We start from the raw sequence: 22,880 nt of genomic DNA, 5'->3' as shown, positions 1-22,880 counted from the left end.
GACTGGCCAGTAAAGACCTTTACTGGAGCTCAGGGGTTCAGAAAGAACCCAAGATGAATAGGGCTGCAACACAACACCACAACAGACACAACACTCAACACTGGGATTATTACATGCACACACAAATAGCCAAGAGAGCCAACTCCAAATATAAATTCTTTCAAAACCAAAGTCTTGCAAGACTGTCTCCAAACTACAAGTGGAAATGGGTTTCCTTAGACATTCATGAGCTTTCTTTTTGTGTCATTGATATTTGTTTACTGTTAGCAGGGGACCATCAGGCCAGACAAGGGGTAGCTTGTGGTGTTGCTGGGAACCCAAGCAAAGGGAGTTGATAAAGGAGGCAGGGTGTTTGTGGAACGAAGAGTGCTTAGCCACAAAGTGGATCAGCATCACAAAGAGGATGTGACTCCTGTGCTAACATTAACCTCACTAATCCCTTTAATATTCTTTCTTTCTGTTTCTCTCCCTTCCCCTGCCTCTTTCTAGCTGTTTAACTGCCAGCCCTGTGGTTCAGGCACAGCAGGAGAGCTCCATCAAAAACAGATGACCTTTGAATTGGTGGGTGTCTCTATATGAATAGAATATGAAGTCATACAAGAGGCATGGCTCGCTCAGAGAGCTAGAGCCAAATTACAGGGGTGAGCTGAGGTCCGAGGGACTTTGCGCACAGGCCAATAATTTCCCATTAGGTCATACAGCTGCTTACATTGAATGCCACACTAGGGGCTGGGCCACACCCAACCATCTGTGCCTGACATTGGTTTATCAGGAGGCAGCTGCAAAACATAATAGAATTTACTACTCTCCCTGAGCCAATAAAGAACAACATACAAAAATAATTATTCAGTCAGTCATGATGTCCAGAAAACACAGCTTCTGTTGTGTAGCCACACTTGTACTGTTGGACTCTAATTCTGAAGCATACAACTCTTTCCACAAAAACACCCTCAGCACTATAAAGCAGTATACATGCTTACAAGTGCTCTGGCTCAACTGCTTCACATGCTAATGTCCTGATAAAAACATGCAAGACTGTGGTAACTAATTTCTTGAAGTTGTGATTCCCAAAATTCTATCAATCATGATTTACTAAATATTAAAGTATAAAATAATGGTTAATATATGGTTTCATGCAACTACAAATGGATTATATAACAGTATCCCAATGTCAGAGTTAATTGTTATTTACACAAGATTCATATAGAACTCAATATTTAATTGTAAATAACTTTTCTCTGTACTCACTTCCTGATAATACCCTAACATTCCATGTGATTGAATAAGACTGTATTTCTACATAATACATTTATAGGCTATGTCAGCTGATCTATATTTCCTAACCTTAACAACTCCATAGAATCTGACCACTGAGCATTTTCTGCTTAGTTTTGCTCAGTGGTGTGAACAGAATAAAATGAAACGTGAAGGTTTTTAAGAGTCTGAAGGAAAATGTGTGACGCTCTTGGTGCCTTCCCACAAATGCCAGTCTGAACAGATGATCACACACTTACCACTAAGATACAATATTCAGAAAACAGAAAAGTAATCTTACACTGTTAACTCATTTATTATTTAACATGAAAATAAGCATTTGCATAAACTACCCATATTTTACATACTACATTTATTTGAATAAAAGAAAGAAAAAGACCAATGTCCCATCTTAAATGAAATAAATTTACATAAAGAAGGCATACAAATGAAGCATAATCTAGCAGCATCCAAATGTTGGACATGAACCTCACTAATCCCCACACACACATACATTTAACAAAGCTCCAACAAGCTATTTTAAGATCTCTCTCTCTCTCTCACATGCATACATACGCGTGCGTGCGTGCGTGTGTGTGTGTATATATATATATATATATATATATATATATATATATATATATATATATATATATATATATATATATATATAGACACACACACACACACACACACACACACACACACACACACACACATTTATCAAGTCTCAGGGCTTTCTACTTCTTATTGCTGAAAACAACAACAAAAAAAGAAATTAGCAAATTCACTTTAAATAAGCTTAAATAACAGTGTTAAAACATGACACTTAAGCAGAAATACTTTTCATAAGTCAGAAAATTACTAATTTATTTATTTATTTTTAATTTTTTTTGTAAATTTAAGACTTGGAACTGATTTGTTTTCATTGCTGTGAAATAGTACACACAGACCACAATTTAGTGAGCCAGAGCAAGGCAAGTGTTCATAAGAAAAAAAAATGTAAAAGAAAAACGATGAATACAAATGCACTTCCTATCTTTGAGGTACAGAAAAGAAATACAGTACAACCGCATCTTACCAGGAACTTGTCACATTTTGTGCTAGTGTTTAGGTTCTGCTGCTATCACCACTTTGTTATTGCTAGGACATGATAATGGTGGATAGCCTATTAACCAAACTATTTTCCCCCAAATACACAAAAATATGATGCAAGGGGAGCACATCTACTGCCAGAACTGCAACATTTCTTTCAACTTCATCTTACAATGCTTAGGGTGGAAATGACAGCTAAACACACAAAAGATCCAATACATGTTTTGGGAATGCCAAGCAAAAGCAGGACCTGGGTGAATTGCATTCATATTACACCACCTTTGTCATCTAACCTCAATGTGAAGTTTTCTGTAAGAGACTGGGTACCACTTAATATTGTCCTGTACATTCCTCCTTACTTACCCTGTCCTCTTCATTTTAGTCAATGTGATGGATTCTTGGGTTTTAACCCTTTACAACTAATCAAAACCAGTGGCCAGAAAACATTACATACAATCTTCTTCTTTTAGGAACTGGCCTCTGATGCACCTGCAGGATTTTACTAAAGAGATTACAATGCTCCAGTGCTCCAGGGGCCAACAGTATTCCAGTGGTTGTCTTCCATCATTAGAGTACCCTGTTTAAGAACTGTTAACTTCCAGAACACAGAGGGCACACTTAGAAGGGGCTATACTCTGAATAATGGTTTATCTGTTTTATAACAAAGGCCAACGCTCTTCTCAGGGTTTTTTGTCAATGGTGTAAAACCATTCAGGGCTCTTCTCAGGGTTTTTTGTCAATGGTGTAAAACCATTCAGTGAATTTCCTGAGCTGGGCAGCAGCTGTTTGACTCTCCTCCTGTAGACGCATGTTGTCTTGCCGAAGATGTTGCACCTCAACCTGCAGGATGGCTTTGTCCTCTTTCTCCTAAGTAGAGTCAACAAAGAGCATAGCATGAAAATCTAAACCTAACACAATGTTAGCTGACTGGTGATTTAAGAAACATCTCTTTGAATTTACATGCACCCAACAATCTAAAATTACTAAAACTTTTTAAAACTATAACAAGTGGATTTAAAGGTTTTAACTGCAATACAGGAGATCTGTGTTCAAAGCTCTGTTAAATGCCCCAATCTGTTAAATGTCCTTTAGTAACACAAAACTAGAATTAAACCATAATTTAAACATACATTTGCAATAAACGAGCAATTATTATTATTACTGAAGTAAATTGAATATATTATTATTAGGTATACCTTTTCGCCATGTGAATTTTATAGGCATATAATTTCTGAAAGCCACCATACATTGCCATGCAAATTTGTCAGTCACTCTCCACCCTGTTCATCACCATCACCAACTTTTCCACATTTATGTTTCAAAACTGTTACTTTTGTTATTATAATAACAAATGTTTATTAGAAAGGGATTTATAAAATTAAAAACATAGATAAATTGACTGTACAGTGACTTAAGCAAAACCGACATATGTTGTCTTGCCGACACATATGACAACATATATATATATAATATCATTGACAAACATTAGCATCCTTCAAGTTGTGTCCTGCATTGCTAAAATGATTACATGAGCACAGTGGTCTAAAAATAACAGGAAGCAGGATATTAATGTGACAACGTGGCAATTTGGTGTAATGGGTGCCCATTAGAGTGTGCTTTAATGTATTGTTGGGCTTTTGTTTCCTGTTAAACCTCCTCCTGCAATGGAACAATTGCACACAAGTGTATGACACATTTCCTCATAGTCATGCAATGGCTGCTGAGGAGGCATTTGTGAAAGATGGAGAAAAATGTACTCCTCATATGGGACGTTGCACATAGACACAGAACAATAATGGTAATAGCTGAACATGCATGTGGTGCTGAAACTACATGGCTGGAACAAAAAAATGCTGCTTATTGTTTTCCACTACAGGGAAAGGTTACCTTTCTTAAGTCATGCTGGAGCTGTCTCAAGATGACTTCCAGCTGGTTGACTTTTCCAGTCAGAGCAGCAGAGGAGCTATCCCTAAAGAAATACAGAAATGCCATATAATTTCATAAATGTCATACTGGACATCCAAAGAAAACTTTGTCACTTACTAAGCCAAATCATGGAACGCATATTGCAAAATACTAAATTAGATGGAATTAAAGTGGCATGGAAAAAAAGCCTCTGACCTTTCATTTAACACACACGTATGTAATGTTACTAAGATGGCATTTTTCCATTTACGTAATACTGCTAAACTGTGATGCTTACTTTCCTTATCAGATGCAGAGAAATTCGTCCACATTTTTATTTTATCAAGATTGGACTACTATAATGTTCTTCTAACTGGATGCTCTAAAATTCACTAAATAAACTCATACAGAATGCAGCAGCCACAGTAAAACAGTCAGTATAAAGCCCCCCAGTTATGGAACTACCTTTCAGCTTCAATACGAGACACACTTACAATTTTTAAATCTAGGCTTAAGACTTTCTTATTTTGTCAAGCTTTCAGTTAGCCTTCTGTATATAAGGGCGCAGAGCCTGGAGCCTCCAGTTATAGAGCCTTCTGGTAATCTGAGATGTTGATGTTGTCCAGCTACTTCATATGTTCATTCACAAGTGTGATGATACTGCATTCCTTTCATATTATCTCAGAGAGCCCTCAGGACTGTGGTCACCCCCAGGAAATCCCTTTTAGTTGTGCTGAAATAGATAAACCTGCCAGAGCCACATGCTAATTGTTGGTAAGTGCACTGTATATGGACTGTTCCTGTAACACGTACAACGGCAAACATAAACTACAATTTTTTTAAATTTGTATTCTACTGCATAGATGATGCCAACAGTAGACTAATCATGCTCATCTATAAAATGTTCCAGCTTCACCAGCCAATGCACCCACGCCGTCATCTCAGAAACAGCTTACCCACCCTAGACTCACTGGATTAACAGAGGCTCTACATCTACACTGAATTGGCTACTCAGATGAAAAATAAAATAAAGTATGGACTGGTACTAGCTGGGCTGCCCAATGAAGGATGAATTCTCTCTTGAGTCTTGGTCCTCCCAAGGTTTCTTCCTAATCCCCGCCTAGGGAGTTTTTCCTTGCCTCCTTTACCCTCAGCTTGCTCATTAGGGATCTGGACCCATTTTGTAAAGCTGCATTGTGACAACTTGTATTGTTAAAAGTGCTATATAAATAAACTTGACTTTGACCTTAAAATGACTCAAGCAAACCACATACTGCTATAATCACATCTAAAGTAATATACAGGTCCACTCTATACTAAACTACCTGGACACATGGTGAGTATTCATAAAATGTATTTTGCCATTTTCTTTAGCCTTAAAAAAACTAAAACATTATTTTGGGGGCTTAGTTAATCACACAAATTAAAATTAGTTAATCATTGAAAAATCACTTATCTGTAGAACCTTGCATACTACTACTACTACAAAAGACAACAATTATGAGGACATCTTTCTAAAGGGCTACTATAGTACATACCATTATACAGCAATACTTTTCCCTTTGTGGCCTCATTTGATATACATGCACACAGTGAGCTACCCTCTCAATTCTGAGCTTGAATGTAGGACTCACCCTGCTTGTATTGTTGGTTCCCCTGTTGCAGCCACATGTCTGTTGAGCTCTTGGGAAATATGCATTGCTTCAGCTCTCTGCATGTCTGTCATGGTGCAGAAGGAACCCACACGCTGGTCTAGAAGCACAATACATACATCATATAAACTTCAGATGAACACCCATCACCAAAGAGTTGTTTCAGAACAACGATGTTGTAGCTTGTGATAAAAGTAGGGATGCGCCAATATGTTTTTCTGATACAAATTCCAATTTCTGAACATCATTGTTTATGATTTAAGTACAAACGTATGTATTCCAGGGATGAAATGAAACTGTACAAAATCCAAATTCCATAAAATTACACACAAAAAACTCAAGCCCTAAAACCTCTACACCATTGATACAGTGTGCTATAGTTCCCTCTGTTCCCACGGTCCATTGATCTGATCACTAATATCAGAATAATTCTAAAGACAATCTCAAACATTTTTAAAATTAGGAAATCCAAGTCCGTCTATGAAATTAAATTATGATACACAATAGTGTAAAGAAAATTATTTTAAATGATAGTAATTAAAATCTTAAGCAATTTTACAAGAGCAAAGAATGGGCAACACAAATACCATTCATTTAAAAACATTGATGTGTAATCAATCAAACGAATAAGTCTTGTTTTGGTAACATCATTGTTTAAATGTGGACCCATAAGTCATATAAAAAAACAAACAAAAAAAAAACAAAACAGTGCTATTATTGTAACTCACCACACATTTTGTCCCTGTTTAGACAATGGAGCAAAAATGTATGTTAATACATTCAGGAAGAACTGGAAATAACACTGAACATATTCAGAAACATATTCAGTGTAATAGCCTCAGGCAGACACTCAAAATCCGTGAATACGTGTGCCTTGAATGGACCGGTTATTTGACTATGCATTCAAAACCACCATACTCTTATAGACTCTGCTTTCCACATGAATCCATTAAAGGTATCACTGTGACAGCTTGGCTTATGTGACAACTACCTTTTAGTAATGTATGCATTAGCTACTATAATTTCAAATGCTCCAAAACCAGTTTCAGACTAGCAGTGGGCCCAGAACCTGAAAATGAACAGACATTCTGCAACATCTGCTAATCATTTATAATATAGGATGCACAGTGGAACATACACATGTATATAGACACATCCATACACCAATATGCACACCCACTTTCAACCATCCCTACATACACCTGTGAGGACACACAAAGACACGCACGCACACGCGCACCCCCCGAATACAGACACCCAATATAATGCAAATAGGATATAAATGCTAATAAATTGTAACACAGCTAGGTTTTTGTAATTAGATCAACAAAAGCATATCTATAGGTTTATATTCTGAGCTGTCATAGGGCAACTCAAAAGCCAAAACTCTTGTAATCTCTTTGTGGAGCACTGAAATAAGAAGACATATTGCATAATGGTAAAATATACAAGCTATATAGGTTTTTGTGATACAAAAAATTCTGATTGCAGTTCTACAGTATGGTTACTCTGTATATCTAATGGTGTTTAAATGCACTGTATAACATAAATCTGCAGCATGCTCTGAGATTTAATGGCATTCTATCCCAGACTAACACAGATGGGCTTACTAAGGCTTAAGTGATGTACGTAATCATTATTTAATAAATAATTTAATTGCAAAAACATATACAGACGAAAAGGCATTTATATATATATATATATATATATATATATATATATATATATATATATATATATATATATATATATATATATATATATATATATATATATATATTACAAACAGACCCAAACCTGCAAAAAGGCTAAGCAAACAAGCTTCACAGTGAAACACCTCTGTAACTAGCCATTCCATAGACCATCGACTAAACCAGGTTCATAAAAGTTTAAAAAGCTCTATTCAAACAATATGGCCATTATCCCTAATTAATTTATCAAATTGAAAAAAAGGAAAAAAGAAAGCAGACCACACAAAAATGGCCAAAGTGTGCTCCTTTCAGATGCAAATGGACAGGAGATGCAGATATTTGCCTGCGTAGCAGCTGAGTGCTTAATTGTAGGTGGTAGTAGGTAGCGCTCTCTGCTAGGGAGGCATCTTGTTGGGTTTATGTTGTGAAAATTGGCTACATTGTGGAGCATAAAAAGAATTTTTGTGGAGCATAAAAAGAACCATTTTTCTTTGGTTACTGGCTTTTTTTCCTGAAATGATGTACTTCAGCACAGAAAGGAACCTCTGAGACAGGAAAAGGAAGATGGACAGTAAATACAATCATACTGTACATACACACATAATTAACATATGTATGCGAACACATGCACGCACACACATACACACAGCCTACCTTCAAAGGCTCGTGCTGCATCGACGAGATGAGACCAGTCCAAGTCAGTGGCAGTGTCTGGTAAGGGCATAAGCCCTGGGTCATTAAATTTAGACCTGTCTGCCAGGGAGCCATCAGAGAACCAGAATTCATCTAAGGACACACACACACACACACACACACACACACACACACACACACACACACACACACACACACACACACACACACACACACACACACACACACACACACACACACACACACACACACACCCGTGACTCTCACACACTGCAGACCCTTGAGCCCTCAGCAGGACATGGGTCACGTATCTGTGCCACACTGCTCACATTTGGCCTCTCATTCCACTAGCAAGTCCGCTTTTGTCATTTCCTTATTTTTTCCATTCAGGCCAGTGGAGACATTGTCACAGAGTTTTTCTTACTGCTACAGGGCCATATCTGCATTCCAATTTGGACCATCTGGGCAGGTCAGCAGGGCTGTCTGAATGAAGGCATGTGGAGTGTCCACAACAGGGAAAGGACTTTGGCTGAAATGGACACCCGCTGTTGTGCTGCCAGGCTTCACCATCTAATGGCCATTTTTACTTTACATCAGAGACAGCACTTTCCAAACCTATATGACCCCCTCACTATCACGCACATCACCCTTCACAGTTAAATGTAAGATGGGTTCCACTGAACTTGCAGTCCTTTTTAGGCATGAAAGGTAAACTACTACTATCAAATTTGAACAACAAAGCCAGTAAGTGACGCAATTCGTCAGTTCTAACACAGGAGTGGAAGTTTTTGTCCAAGAGCTAAGCCCAAGTGGAATGCTTCTGCTGTCTGTCTGAGCAACACTAAAAGGAATAAACAACTTCATCCAGGCTTAAACATCTTCAAGCCTTCCATGGAAAATATGAGAGAAAACCATATCCTATACCTGGACCTTGAATTTTTTCCCTTGTCTTGCTGTCTCTTTCTGCTTCACACTTTAAGTACTGATGAGAGCTACCATGCCAAATTGGCATAGCAAGCCAGACTGGGGGAAAAAAAAAAAAAGACTGGAAAATGATCAATTTCAAGTTATTATATGCTGATAGCAAGCAAAAACACACTGGAAAGTAATTCAATCACTTATAATGTCAAAAAACTTCTAAATGTCCTAGTTTTATTAGTATTTTCTTAAACTGGATTAGAATACAGTGTCTCCACAAGCCTGGATGCTGCTCACTACTTGGGACTAAGGCCTAAACAAAAAAGCAGTTACTTTTCCCTGTCAAATACACGAAATGTAGAAACTTTATTAAAAATAATAGACTTGGATAGTTTCCTTGGGGTTTATAAATAATAATAATTTATAATTAATAATATTTACAATGAATAATTAAATTAATTCCTTGTTCATGATTAAACCTATGTAATCTATGATGAAAATCTGTTTTAAAAAAACAAAACATATCGATAACTGTTATCCATATGATGATTATCATTAATTAATAAGAGCAGCATTCTATTTGCTATCCTAACATGTGGTGCATTCTGTCATGTGCAATAATTTGAGAGATGTAGTTTGTTTCAGCTGTTTTATTCATACTATGGTCTAGACATTAATAATTATTCTTAGGTTACAATATTCTTCCAATAACAGCAGTTAGAGTTTGTAATGTTACACAAAGTGGATGTCTGATCTCCATACACCAAATGAGATGCGCTGCATCCTTCTCTCTTCCCTCCTCCAATAGTATAGTCAGGACACATTTTTGTCTGTATTATCTTGCTTTGCCCCTCCCCCTCCTCTTTCTGTAACAAAGCTGTCTGACACTTTTAATCAGATGCTGACTCTACAGGACCTGGTGCTACCTTGATCGCACGCAACTAATAATATTCCTGTCAGGTTCAATCTTGGAGTATTAATAGCAAATAATATTGGTTAAATGTCACTTTTGTAACTTGGAGTGTAAATTTATATTCATATGCTTGAGTAGTGGTGTGCGATTGCTTGTGATCATAAAATATGAAATGCATACCTGGGAGCAGCTAGGTATTCAGTCAGTAGAAAGCTTTGATGTAACCATATGTTCAACCCACAGATACATACTTGTGCTCTGATCATATAGTAGCTGATGTCAGTTGATCCCAAATGTCTTTAATACAATCTATGGATGACAGGATATATTGCTGGTTGCTTTTTGTAATAGCTCCAGGACCAATTACCTGACCAAGAGTCCTATAGGTCACATAGCCCAGGAGAGCGGTACTTACTGCGGAGGGTGGAGGCAGGCTGCCTGAGACTGATGCGAGGGGGCAGTGTGCTGTGGTAGGGTGGGGTGCTACTGAACAGAATGTCATTGGGCAGAGCCTGGTCCAGCATGGAGCTGCGGGAACTGTTATAGGATGAGCCCTTCCGGTTATTGCACATGCTCTCATCGGAAAGAGTGCGGTAGAGAGAGCACTGTGGAGATGGGTTGTCTGCTGTTGATGCCTGATGGGAGACACACATGTAGAACATATTATAGTAACTACTGACAGGCAGCCAGATGTAACCAGATGAGGAGTGTGGAGAGAAGAACAGTGATTTATGGTCAGGACTCTATCAGTGAGTAATGAGAGTACTAACTGACCTGATGAAAAGAATCCAACACACTCAACCACACCCCCAACACAGACCCACTGAACCTCCCGCACTCTGACCCCGCACACAACTTAGACAGAATGAATAGAAACATTACACAATTTCAATATCAGGGCACTAAAAATAAAATATGATCTATTCCTCTGCAACCATTTATCTATACAGAACTATAAGATATGATTTCTCTGCTATTCAAGTAACAGAACTGTATTCTGACCTGTGAATTGAGATAAGTGGTATAAACGTGAGATAAGTGGCATAAAATATATGCCATGCCCTGCAGTACATCCTGAGGTCACCTTCTAAGAAATTTTAGTAAACTAATTTTAGCCCTAGAAAGAGAAACTATTTACTTTAGCATAGTTGAATAAGGAGAGCTCAGTACATGCAACTGACATACAGTGACGCTCAAACAGTGGTGTTACCTCCTTCAAATGTAAAGTCCAGACAAACAAAGCAGGGTTTCTTCCTCTTAGCCTTAGGAAGCTTTTTCTCACTACTGTTGCCTCTGGCTTGCTCTATGGGGGCTTATTCCCAGACATATGTAAAGCTGTTCTGACACAACATCTGTTGTAAAAAGAGCTATATAAATGAACTTTTTAAAATCACGATACTAAAATTTGCATACATCAGCCCAGGTTCTACCCCAGACATTTCCGCTGATATTGTGAAGAATAAAACAGGAATGGTTGACGTACATATTTAACAAGACCCAGTCAAGTTGTTATGCCAGATGGTTTCTCAAATCTTAGATTTTATTGAGAATGCTTCACTCTACATTTGACATTGAAAAGAGGGGTAAATCCAACATTATCGGCATTCCACCATCCAAAGTCATATACCTACTATATAGACATTAGAGAACAATTACAAATCTTGAATAAATGCAATCTAGGGCACCTTTAATCAGCATCAAGTCTGTGTTAATGTACAATTTCAGCCATGTACAAGAATAATTCTTACTTGACACAAGTTCCATTAAGATCTAAGGAGATGAATGACATGATGAGAGATGCATCCTATAGCTATAGCTTGTTATGTGACACGCCCCCCCCAAACAAAAACCAAACAAAAACAAAAAACAAGAAAAAATATCTGCGCACAAGGGAACAAATTAAATAAACAAATTTTAAGTCAATACAAGATGTGGGTATTTTAACTCTAGCAAGTGATTTGAAATTCCAATGCCAAAATATTTCAGTACATTGTAGCTTTTAAAAAAACTGCATGATTACTTCTAAAGTAAGATACAGATTTGCTCTCTGCACAGTTGAACATGTAAACTTAAACATATAAACAAGCAAGAAAAGTTAGACTAAAAGTAGCATCATGCTAAAATGTATTTATCTAAAATAGTTTATATGTTAGAATAAAGAATGTTATAGTGATGCACTCCTTTTATGCTTGTGGCTACACTATTCTAAGTATTTTTGTCGGATGTTTATTAAGAAGACAAAATTAATTTAAAACAAAATATTAATTTAAAGACAAAATATTTCTCAGAGAAATTCCACTCAAAAAATTCCATCACTAAACTAAAACACACCTAACACATTTCTCTCAATACTTTTACATCTCACACACATGCACACTCTTTAAAAAATTTTTTTTCTTAGCTTTGCGTGCAACGGCAAAAGATTAGAGTACATATGATCCTCTCACATCAAAACAACTTCAACCATAAAATGTAAAACCCCCACATAAAAAGCAAGATTTCAAACAGCTCATATATGAACTCAAGCCACAGTGCAATACCAGAGAGATGGTTTACTGATTGCTTACATTGGAAATGTGGCAATTTACCATTAAGCAGAGGCAATTTATATCCATAGAATGTTGAAAAATATATTTTAGAACAAATTAGCTCAAAAAACATTATTGTATTTTTGATTTTTGCAACTTGCCTGTCAGCTTCCATGGACAGAATATTAAAGGACTATAAGCCATTACTTGCACTTATTGCTTTCAAACAGAAATGTTCAGTTCCATTACCTAACACACTATATCTGAAATAAATCCCATTCCACTAGTATGAAACAGTTGCACATGTCACAGTTATATTATGGTAAATTCAGGCAATAAACAAGATTTCTGTGAATTTTCTTCTTTGTTGACATTAATGCTGAAGCATTAGTCATGTTGATTATTAATGTAATATATGGTTTCACTACAGACCTCAGGACAAAGATGTCAGCATGAATGTGTGTGTTAAGAGTAAGAGGAGTAGTCTTGATGTGGAAGGTGTCAAGGCAACAATCAGCTTTGCTTTCACAGAGATGGGTAGTCCTATCCTGCCATGCTCATGATCTTCCCTGTGTTGAACAGCATTCCAGTATCTTACACTATAGCTATCTGTAGGCCTACTTTTTGCAGTACGTTAGCTCTCATGCCTGTTTTATGGTATCTAATAACTATTAGGCGGGTGTGTTCCAGCATCTATGCCACATCTGGTCCTCAACAACAATAAATACAGGAATCAAAATGCATCTGTACTCCACGATCGTCATCCCAACCACATTTACGCCAGTGAAACCTAGAGGAACACAAAGAGGATCGCCCAGAAACTAAACATTTTCCATCAACGGTGCCTCCGCCAAATATTGGGTATCTCGTATAAGGACAGAATTACCAATGAGGAAGTTCTTCAATGGAGTGGATTGCGGAAGCTGGAAGAAATCGTTACCGAACGCAGAATGCGCCTTGCTGGTCATCTCCTACGTCTTCCAGACAAACGCATCTCAAAGGCAGCTGTACACTGGACAACGACAGGAGGAAAGCGAAAACAAGGCCGACCCAAAACCACCTGGAGATCAACCTTCATCGCCGACCTAAAAACTATTGACAAGCCAGAGACACTGCAGCGGATAGGACCCGTTGGAGAGCGCTTGTTGCCCAATGCACCAAGGAGTGCGGGAGGAACTAAAGTAAAGTAAAGTAAAATAACTATTTTTGAATGTGATGTGTATAGGACTACCAGAAAATATTAGTTTAAGATTATATTTTGAGAATGATTTGTAGTTAAAGCCTAAATACACCACACTTTTTCAGACCTTTTACAGACATGTTGATGAATTTATCCTGAGAAAAGACACATGCCCACTTCAGATGGTTTAGCACTTAAATTAGTTGGGGGGGAAAGGGGATGAAGGGGGGGGAAAAGGAAAGAACTTGTCACTGGACTGAGAAATTACAAAAACAGCCATTTGTTGCAGCCCTGTATAGAGAACACGCAGCTGTTTAAGCTCTTTATTCTTTTTTTCCCTCTCATCTCTCCTCCATCACATTGAAATCCTTTGACCTACCTTGAATATTCAAGGTACCTCAAATAAATGTGGCAGAAAGATTTTTCTTTATTCCCAAAGAAGGTTTGTGTTTATAATGCATTTCATATTTCAAATAGACAATGACAGTCTCATCTTTCTTCACTCCTTTTTTGAATGAAAACCAAGATTTTCCAACTCCATGAATTTTCAAGTTAGATAATTACCACAGTCTTAGTTTCCATGCTTTTAGAATAGCAGTTATTTAGTTAAAGTTCGTTTACAAAACTTGCATTCTACTTGAGTGCTGCTGCATTAAATTAAAACAACAGTAAATTTTACTAGTAGTGACGCTTCATCTTACTTTCCTGTGGCTCTTCAACCTTAGTGGGCTGTCTGGCAACATCATCTTCAGGTACTCCTCATTTGACATGCTGGCCTGGAGTCTCCCCTCTGTGGCCGTTTCGCCTTCCTGCAGTCGGCAAGCTGCTTCCACCACGTACAGTTGTCTGCAGTGGGCACAGGGTCACACAAGGTATAGTCAGTGGGTGACAAACCAAAGGAATGGCATCCAGCCATGAACCTGTTGTGAAGAATCTGTGAAATGTGGTCATTCAGGATCAGAGGTAAGCAGTGTGTTTATAAAATATAAAATGTATAAAGTACTATCAGTACTTTGTCATCTAAATCACTCCAGAGAGGAGAGAGCGAGGCAGCTGTGGTGTATTAGGTGTTTACTGAGAGAGATGGTAAAATCAGGAACATAGTGATAGAGCTTTGTGACCTCAGTCACTAGATGTGACTATGAGGACATTATGGCTAACTAGGGCTTATACATACTGAGAGAGCAAAAGAGTACAGACACTGCTGTTGGAGAGATGCAATATGTTATTCAAAATAAAAGCTTGACTCCAAGTTGGAAAGGGTTTTACTTAAAGACTAAATCAAGAATTCTGATTAATTCCACTGTTTCTTTATCACACCATTCAGATATATGCTTTTTCAAATAAAAACAAAATGTTTATGAGGTTGTGATTGTCAATGACTGTTGGCTCTTTCAATCAGTTTCTTTTTTTAAAGTCAAAGCCACTCCTCCAGATTCTCTTCAGTATTTTTTCAAATTACTTTATTCTGAAAAACGTGAGTGTAAGCTCAACTAAAATACATTAAATGAATCTTACATGTGTTACATTTGTTTACATCATGGGTATGGTCCAAAAAATAAAATGCCTTTTTGAGTGCGATTAACTTATGGCATGATGTTTTTCTTTTTCTTTTGTAGAGTTTAGCTTGTTTCAATGGTTTGATGTCAATAAATGGTTACATGGTGAAAAGCTGCTCTTAATATTTGTACAAAAAGACATTGCGCAAAGCTATCCACATGGTAACAAGTGGTACACAAGGGCATCAAGTTATAATAGACTAAAAATGACCACTAATTCTTTCAAATACTGCATTGAATTCAGGGAGGAGGTAGGGAATTAAGGGAGGAGGTAGGGATTAATGAGGAGAACTGTTATATGGTTAAAATGACTTAAATAAATAAGAAAAACACCACAAAATAATAACACTTATTGTGAGACATTTCTTTGGAAGCAAGCCTTATAGCACTAAAAACAGACCCCTACATAGTGACAAGGTTGTATATACAAAGAAAGGAAAAGCAGAAAAACAGAGGGTGAGAAATTACAGTGCTATGACCTGGTGCTACTGCAGCCTCACTTTAAGTGAACAGTCATGGTGGAGTCCATGTGAATGGAGTGTTGCTGATATAGTGAAGATAGAAAAATTATTCCCCTGAAGAAATTCTGATCTGGTCAAAAGGTGGGGCTCTCTTCCACCCCCAGGCCACAGACCAGACCTGGGACATGCTGGTGCCTTGAGGATTAGCAACAAAGCCATAAATGACCTAGCTATCAAGATGGCCTGGCTCCTGCCCCTCAACTCCCTCTCAATAAGGGTCATAAACTGGATGGTAAGGTGAAAAGCTCTTCCCAGCCTGGGTATAGTAAGGAAGACTCTAAATTCCATTAGACTCAAATTCCTACCAGGGCAAGCAACTTTGCTCACATATTGACAGAGTAACAACTTACCATTAAATCTACTAGGATGGCAAATAATCAACCAATAATGTATGGCGATTTTAATATAATCTCCAAATTATGATGTTTGCTGCTGTTATTTTATAAGTACCTGTTGTCATAAATTTGTATTATTCACTCATATTATCTCATCTGTATGTTGCTTACCTCATGCATATTGTAAAGACATTGTTACTCACTTGTAGTTGTGTTTACCAGAAATCTATATGAACCAATTAGACAATATATTCAAATTAGTAGTTTGTAACATCTAGAAACCAGGAAAGTAATTAAACTGATTAGTCAATTCTTACTTAAAAAAAAATTATTTATTGCTTTATTTCTTTATAATTGATTTGTGGTGGATCCTATGCATTTGTGTTCCTGTATCTCAAATTCTTTTCCCCCAGTCGTGAACAGAGGTTACTGAATATTCATAACCAAGGCAGTCCTCATTTATTCCAAATGATTGGCAAATTCTACCCCCTCAGAAGGGGATAAGAGTCTGTCGAGTTGAGCAGTTTAGTCTGGTCTGGTCCTAGATGTGAACTGTGACTGGAGCAAAGGGGAGAACCCCCTGACATAACTTCAGCTGAGACAAATGCTTTTTTTCTATTTCTTAAACAAGTCAATAACCTCTTGCTAAGTAGCTAGCAATATTAGGTCATCTTAGTTTACAATATTTTAATTTTGATGTTTCTTTTGTTATTATCTTACTAATTTCTTTTCGTTAGTGTGTATTCATGAGAATTGACCCATCACAGGTCTTATTGAACACAAACATCTGGTCAAGACTGGAATTCCAGTACACTGCTGGTAATGAACCCATTCTAATTTCTGAAAAGTTCTGCCCACAAAGGCCCATGTGACTCTCACCAGACCCAGCGCCAAAGGTCCAATTCCTCTGTCTAAGAGCCCTGGTCTCCTTACCATCACCAGATGCCAATGACTACAAGAATCAGTGAACTTTTTAAGAGTCATCTGACAATTTCACAGAAAGGACACTAACTACTCTCACTGCCTTTCAGGCAGTTGGATGAAAGACTGATCTTAACATCTGGCACACTAATCCGATGCCCGAAGTCAAATATACACTCCCTTGCATGATCCAATGGAACATGAGTATGCATCTCCAGACTGTTTGACAGGGTCAAACACCAGCAAGTCACAAGAGCCGACATTTTCCTCATATGTTGCCAGTTGGTATCAATATTAGCTTTAGTGTTTATTAATCAAATTAGATGAGTTTACTTTTTCCTCACCTGTGACACAGCCTCATAACTTCTAATTAGTTCCCCACTTAACTGTTCACAATGGCTTTCTTTCCTGATCCTTCTATTAGACTGTAGGCATACTTTTATTATGAATTTGTTGATTAATAGGTTTCCTTTTTGGACTTCATCGATAAGTAGATTACCTGTTTGTTTACTCCCATAGATTGCGTCAACCAATCTATTTACTTTGTTTCTCTAATTATTTATTATTAGAGAATTTCTAGTATTATTAGCTTATCTGTATTCACCATGAATTATTTGTTAACTTTAGCATGTTTACATTGTTAGGCTTTTGATTATAATGATTCTAGTGAACTAGACACTCCTGATCATTAATAGAATTTTAGTCAATGAGTGTTGTGCATGTTTTCCTTATCTCTGCTTTTTCAATAAACTTGATTAATTATGTCTATGAGCCCAGAGCGATATTATAATGATTGGTAAATGAGAAATAATCACGTATTGAATTGGTGACTTTCATGGGTTGAGACTGAATTATTGGCCATAAATTAATTAATTAACATTAGTACAATTTCCCTGTTAATCAGGGTGGTGCTCCTAAGTAAATGTACCAACTGTAACTGACAATTCATCAAAAGTATCAAAATTGCTACACTGTGTGGTATTTGCAGGGTGTTAAATGGCTGCAAGGCTGCACAAAAACACAAATGTCACCATGATTGAGCCCAACCTAAAATGAACTACAACCAAACATATGTACAACACCTACTGTTTCATTCACAAGAATCTTAAGGAGAGCTCTACAATCTCTGAGAAAAACTTGACACAGTACATGAACATTACAATTGAAATTCATTACTGTAAAGGTTAGCAAGTGTTGACACTGAAATTCACTTTGTGTTCAGTGATAACACTGCTCTCCTTTTACAGCAGTAGTGTAGCAGCCACTACACACACTACATTGACCTTTTGGTCTCTGCTGGTACATGTATGCATGTCTCTTAGAAAGGATGTTTGTTTTTTGTTTGTGTGTGTATGTAAAAGATCACTGAAGGCCAAATCTGGGGCTAACAAAACAACACAGGGAGAAATAGGACTTCCGGCTTCTGGGGCGGGAGGGTGGAATGAAGACAATGACCTCACAGAAAAGTCAAAATCATGGAGCCAGAGCTATGTTTTATCCCATAGGTGATTCAGAGAGCACAGAACATCTTGATGCCATGAGCAGGGGAGTAAGGCCTAAGGTCAGAGGACAAAGGTCACCACAAAGACAGATGGGGCACAGAGCATTGAGTAAAAGTCCATGTACCTGGACTTCTAATCCAGTCTTTACAAAGGCAAAGTTAAAAAGCTCTTGGCTCCTTCTCTAATGAAAAGAATCCCAACAAATGAATGAAGAATCAGTTTGCAGCTCATTTACCAAGAGGTACATGTACACAGTATAATGATAAATATAGCTGTGCAAGTGGAGGGGAAAGAAAACCTTCATTAAGGCATGGCAATAACTGAACAATATTGGGACATTTGTCTGTAGGGAACGTTACCCAAAGTGATACAAAAGCAATAAACAAACAAAGATGGTGCTAACGGCATTACTGTTCCTTTTCATAACAATAGAAAAAAATTGTTTTAGAGCACACCATCAATCACACAGTGCCTAAACTGTAAATTTCACACCCAAAATAAAGTTACTGAGTAGTTGAACAAGCAAGTTTTATGCACATGTGGGCATGTGCACCCCTTCCACCTCAAACAGATTTAGTGTCTTTGTTGTGATAAAGGAACCATCCATCATGTCATCCTCATGTATCTGAACACTAGAATCCACATCACTACATGCTAAGGGGAGCAGGTAAGCCTGAAATGTTAGAGCCAGAGCAAATACTCTTTGGCTAAATGAAAGAGATTCTCTTTTCTTTTGCTTTTACTTTGGCTATCCCTGTGAAAACCCACATTGGGAAAGTCTGCCAGGTATGAGATTCTCAACACCCCGTAATAATGAGAAGCAATATATGTCAAGTGTATCATGTCTAGCCTGTTATGGAGCCAATTTAAAATAGAACTGACAACTTTAATCAGTACCTGAGAATAAAGCAAGCAACCCAGCTTCTGCTGTACTTAACGCCTTAAACTTCATTTGGCAGGATAAGCAAAAGAAATTCTGGGCTGAAAGGATTTTGATCTACAGTTTGCAGTTTTTTGTAGTTAGTCTTTTAGCTGTCAGGAATTTTGAGTATGTTTGAATTGAAATATGTTGATTAGGCAGTCTAGTAAAAAAAAAAAAAAAACAGCCCACAATAATCTGATAATGCTCCACAAGTGATATAATGAAATGTAAGAGTACAGTGGTGCTGACTCCACTCACCCACAATCAGACAGATTTTGGGGCTCATCTGGGCTGGATCTTTCCTCTGCCCCCCTGATGAGGCCATGTTTGTGGACTTCAATGCTGGGCCCAGGGTCCTGGGAGTTGTGTAAGCAAGCCTGGGCCCTGGATAACTCTGGAGATGAGCTGTGTTTGGAGCCATGGGCCAGAGGGCTTCTGGAGTGGTGAGAACCATTGGCCAGCCCAGCCCAGACCAGGGAACATACATTAAGTAGTTGAGTCTTATGCTAAGTTGTGTATAAAAGATTTAACAATCTGTGTATGTAAAGCATTTTATTAAATATTATTAGAAGCAAAAATTGTACATATAAAAACAACTGATGGTGTTCATTTTGGTTATTGGCTTTGGATCACTGTGCAGCTTAGCATTTCTCTCACAAGGGTACACAAAGCTCCAAATGACATGACCTCAATAAATTCAGTTTTAAGAGCCAACTGAAGATGCATTAGAATGATAGGTGTCTGTCCCTCCTAATCATTTCAAAAAGGACTCACAAATGCATAAATATCCCTTTAAACCTTCATCTGCAATTCCAGAGCTAATGCATTTTTTAAGAAAACATCCAAACTGGCTGTAGTGCATTGTGTGGGAATATTTGCCATAGATCTAGCCATTTGGAATCAAGCCTTTGCAATCAAGGGGGCATGAATCCCTGCTCACAATCGCACAAGCATACGTATGTACACATACACACGCACACACAAAGCCCCAAACAGCAATTGTACCTGACACCGAACCTAACAAGGTGGAGGTCATGCCTTTACCAGGAATCCTGAGCTGCTTTAATCACACCACCACCTATTGGGAGACAGACTGCTGGGTGGGTGGATTTGGAATGAAGGGAGGACTCCCACTTTTTTCTTCCTCCTCTCATTCTATAAAGGGTATACTCTGCAGGAGCCACAGTGTTCCCTCTTCAGATCAATAATTTCAGCATGCAAAGATGCATGTGGGTTTTAGGTTTTCACACTGGATTGCTGGCCTTGGGGGGCTGTGTGCATTATACTGCTGCAATCTGGCTTGTAGCCTAATCAATGGCCTTAAAAATATCCAATGCAAAATCAATAATAGAGCTCTGATGCAATGAACCCTTATGCTACAGCTATACTAAAACAGCAGCAAATATCTGCCTTTCTCTGTCTCTCTCACCTTGAATGTGAAGCAATTTCTGTCAGATCTCCCATGCTGCAGTCTTTGGTGGAGTGTTCAGCTGCTAGCACTGCAGCATAGCTCTGGGGAAGGTAGAGCTTGTTGTGTTCCTCATCTTTGCCAGTGTCCTCTGGATGATCAGTCAGCCAGGGGTGCACCTGCTCCACACCTCCCCGTTCCTGGAGCACTATACGGGCCACAGCAGCGGCTGCCACCCCCAGGGCTGGAGATTGCACACAGCAAGGGGCTGTGTCTATTCCACTGTCTGTGGAAGCACCTTTGATATACGTGAGGCCCAGCATTTCTGGGTCCATCAGGTCACCCGAGCCAAAGTGCTTCTCTTCACTGTTATTGCTGGAGGCACTGCTGGACAGAGTGTTGCTACTAGAGTGGCTGGACCTCTTATCTACACCCTGTGTATGCACACACATTCATGCACATGCGCACGCAGGCACGCACGCACGCACGCACACACACACACACACACACACACACACACACACACACACACACACACACACACACACACACACACAGAGAGAGAGAGAGACAAATACACATACCTTAATCTCTGATATTAAAGTTGGGTTTTAACATAACATTATTGTCTGTTGTGTAAGGATTTGTTTGTGTCTGCAGTTGGCTATGTAAGGATTCATATATTTCTTATAATCAACTTATGATTTTTGAATTTGAGTTATGAATTTCAATGGCACCATTAGGTAGGGAGCTTAAAGTGATTAAAAAATAATTGTATCTATCTACACTAAAATTTTATGTAGAAATATACCATTTTGGAGCATCATTCTCTAATTGTCCAAAGGTGATTTCTTGTGGCCTTATATTTATAACTTCTGAATAAGGTAAAAATTGTCTGTAATTACTGTGAATGATCATTCTTTTATAATCTGTGGCAGCTTCATTAGTCTATTTTAAGAGCTTATTTAAATTTACTTCTGCAGAAAACTACAGTACAAGTCCAGCAAAATTTACTGTAAGCTAAAAAGCAAATTTGCCATTAGCAATGTATGCAAATTCCAAAATCCTTCGGTAATTGTAGTTGAAACAGTAGACATAATAATTCAACAGTTGGACACTTAACAAATAGCACTCTGTACCTCTCCAAGAATATATGGCCTGCTGTGTTTTAAATCACCCCGTTAATGATGAGACTTCTTAGTTTGGGAACATACACCAATAAGACACATTCTCATTATTTTTTCTGCTAGGGCACCTTAGGTGTTTCCATAACACATATCTCTCGCTCCCTCTCTCTTCTCCCTATCTCCTTCTCTCTCTCTTCTCTCTCTCTCATTCTCCCCTTCTGTTCCTCACGAGGCCAAGAATGCTTTCTGCTCTAGCATTCATCATATGGAGGCTTGTAAAATGTTGAACTGAAGGTCTAATTGAGATATTGACTAATACTAGTGTGTATAGGAGGAGAGGAAAAAAAGCCAGACATAGACAGACACGTAAGAACACCTACAGAGTGCAGAAGTGACCCAATGAATGAAATATTGAGGCCTGACACTAGTTTAGACTGTAGTTTACTTCTGCCCAGCAGCACCAAGGGCACACTGACCTTATCTCCATTCATTAATCAGAGTGAAGCCAATACTATCTGACAGCTATTCTTGTGTGTGTGTGTGTGTGTGTGTGTGTGTGTGTGTGTGTGTGTGTGTGTGTGTGTGTGTACACTACACAGAGGCCCTGTGTACACATGTTATTTCAACCAGGGTGATGAGTTAACCTTCCACCCCCTTGAGATCCCTAAAAAAAACACAAAAAAACTCAGCAGATAATTTCCATGGACTCAACACAAATGTATACCATTTACTTTCAACATTTCAACATTTCAACAAGACCAAGCTGCAACAAGGACATCAAACTGCACCACATGC

General features: G+C 38.1%; 1 protein-coding gene across 6 annotated transcripts in view; it reads right to left on the bottom strand.

Moving 5' to 3' along the window:
- Positions 1-1,937: 1,937 nt before the first annotated feature.
- Positions 1,938-22,880, bottom strand: part of LOC113588360 (signal-induced proliferation-associated 1-like protein 2) — an 80,359-nt gene continuing 59,416 nt past the window's right edge. For 5 of the 6 annotated variants that reach the window (XM_035531598.1, XM_035531596.1, XM_027027507.2 and 2 more), the window contains exons 14-21: positions 20,980-21,392; positions 19,809-19,985; positions 14,492-14,636; positions 10,498-10,717; positions 8,252-8,383; positions 5,889-6,006; positions 4,237-4,318; positions 1,938-3,216 (exon numbers count right to left, since the gene is read on the bottom strand). In XM_035531598.1, coding sequence (XP_035387491.1) covers positions 3,073-3,216; positions 4,237-4,318; positions 5,889-6,006; positions 8,252-8,383; positions 10,498-10,717; positions 14,492-14,636; positions 19,809-19,985; positions 20,980-21,392 — 1,431 coding nt within the window. In that variant the 3' untranslated portion in view covers positions 1,938-3,072. Of the gene's footprint in view, positions 3,217-4,236; positions 4,319-5,888; positions 6,007-8,251; positions 8,384-10,268; positions 10,392-10,497; positions 10,718-14,491; positions 14,637-19,808; positions 19,986-20,979; positions 21,393-22,880 lie in introns of those variants that run through there. The other variant, XM_027027515.2, reaches the window with a different exon arrangement.

Source organism: Electrophorus electricus, chromosome 11 (assembly GCF_013358815.1).
Source record: "Electrophorus electricus isolate fEleEle1 chromosome 11, fEleEle1.pri, whole genome shotgun sequence".
NCBI classification, from domain to species: Eukaryota; Metazoa; Chordata; class Actinopteri; order Gymnotiformes; family Gymnotidae; genus Electrophorus; species Electrophorus electricus.
The sequence above is the reverse complement of the archived record's forward strand: the minus strand, read 5'-3'. Positions and strand labels throughout refer to the sequence as shown.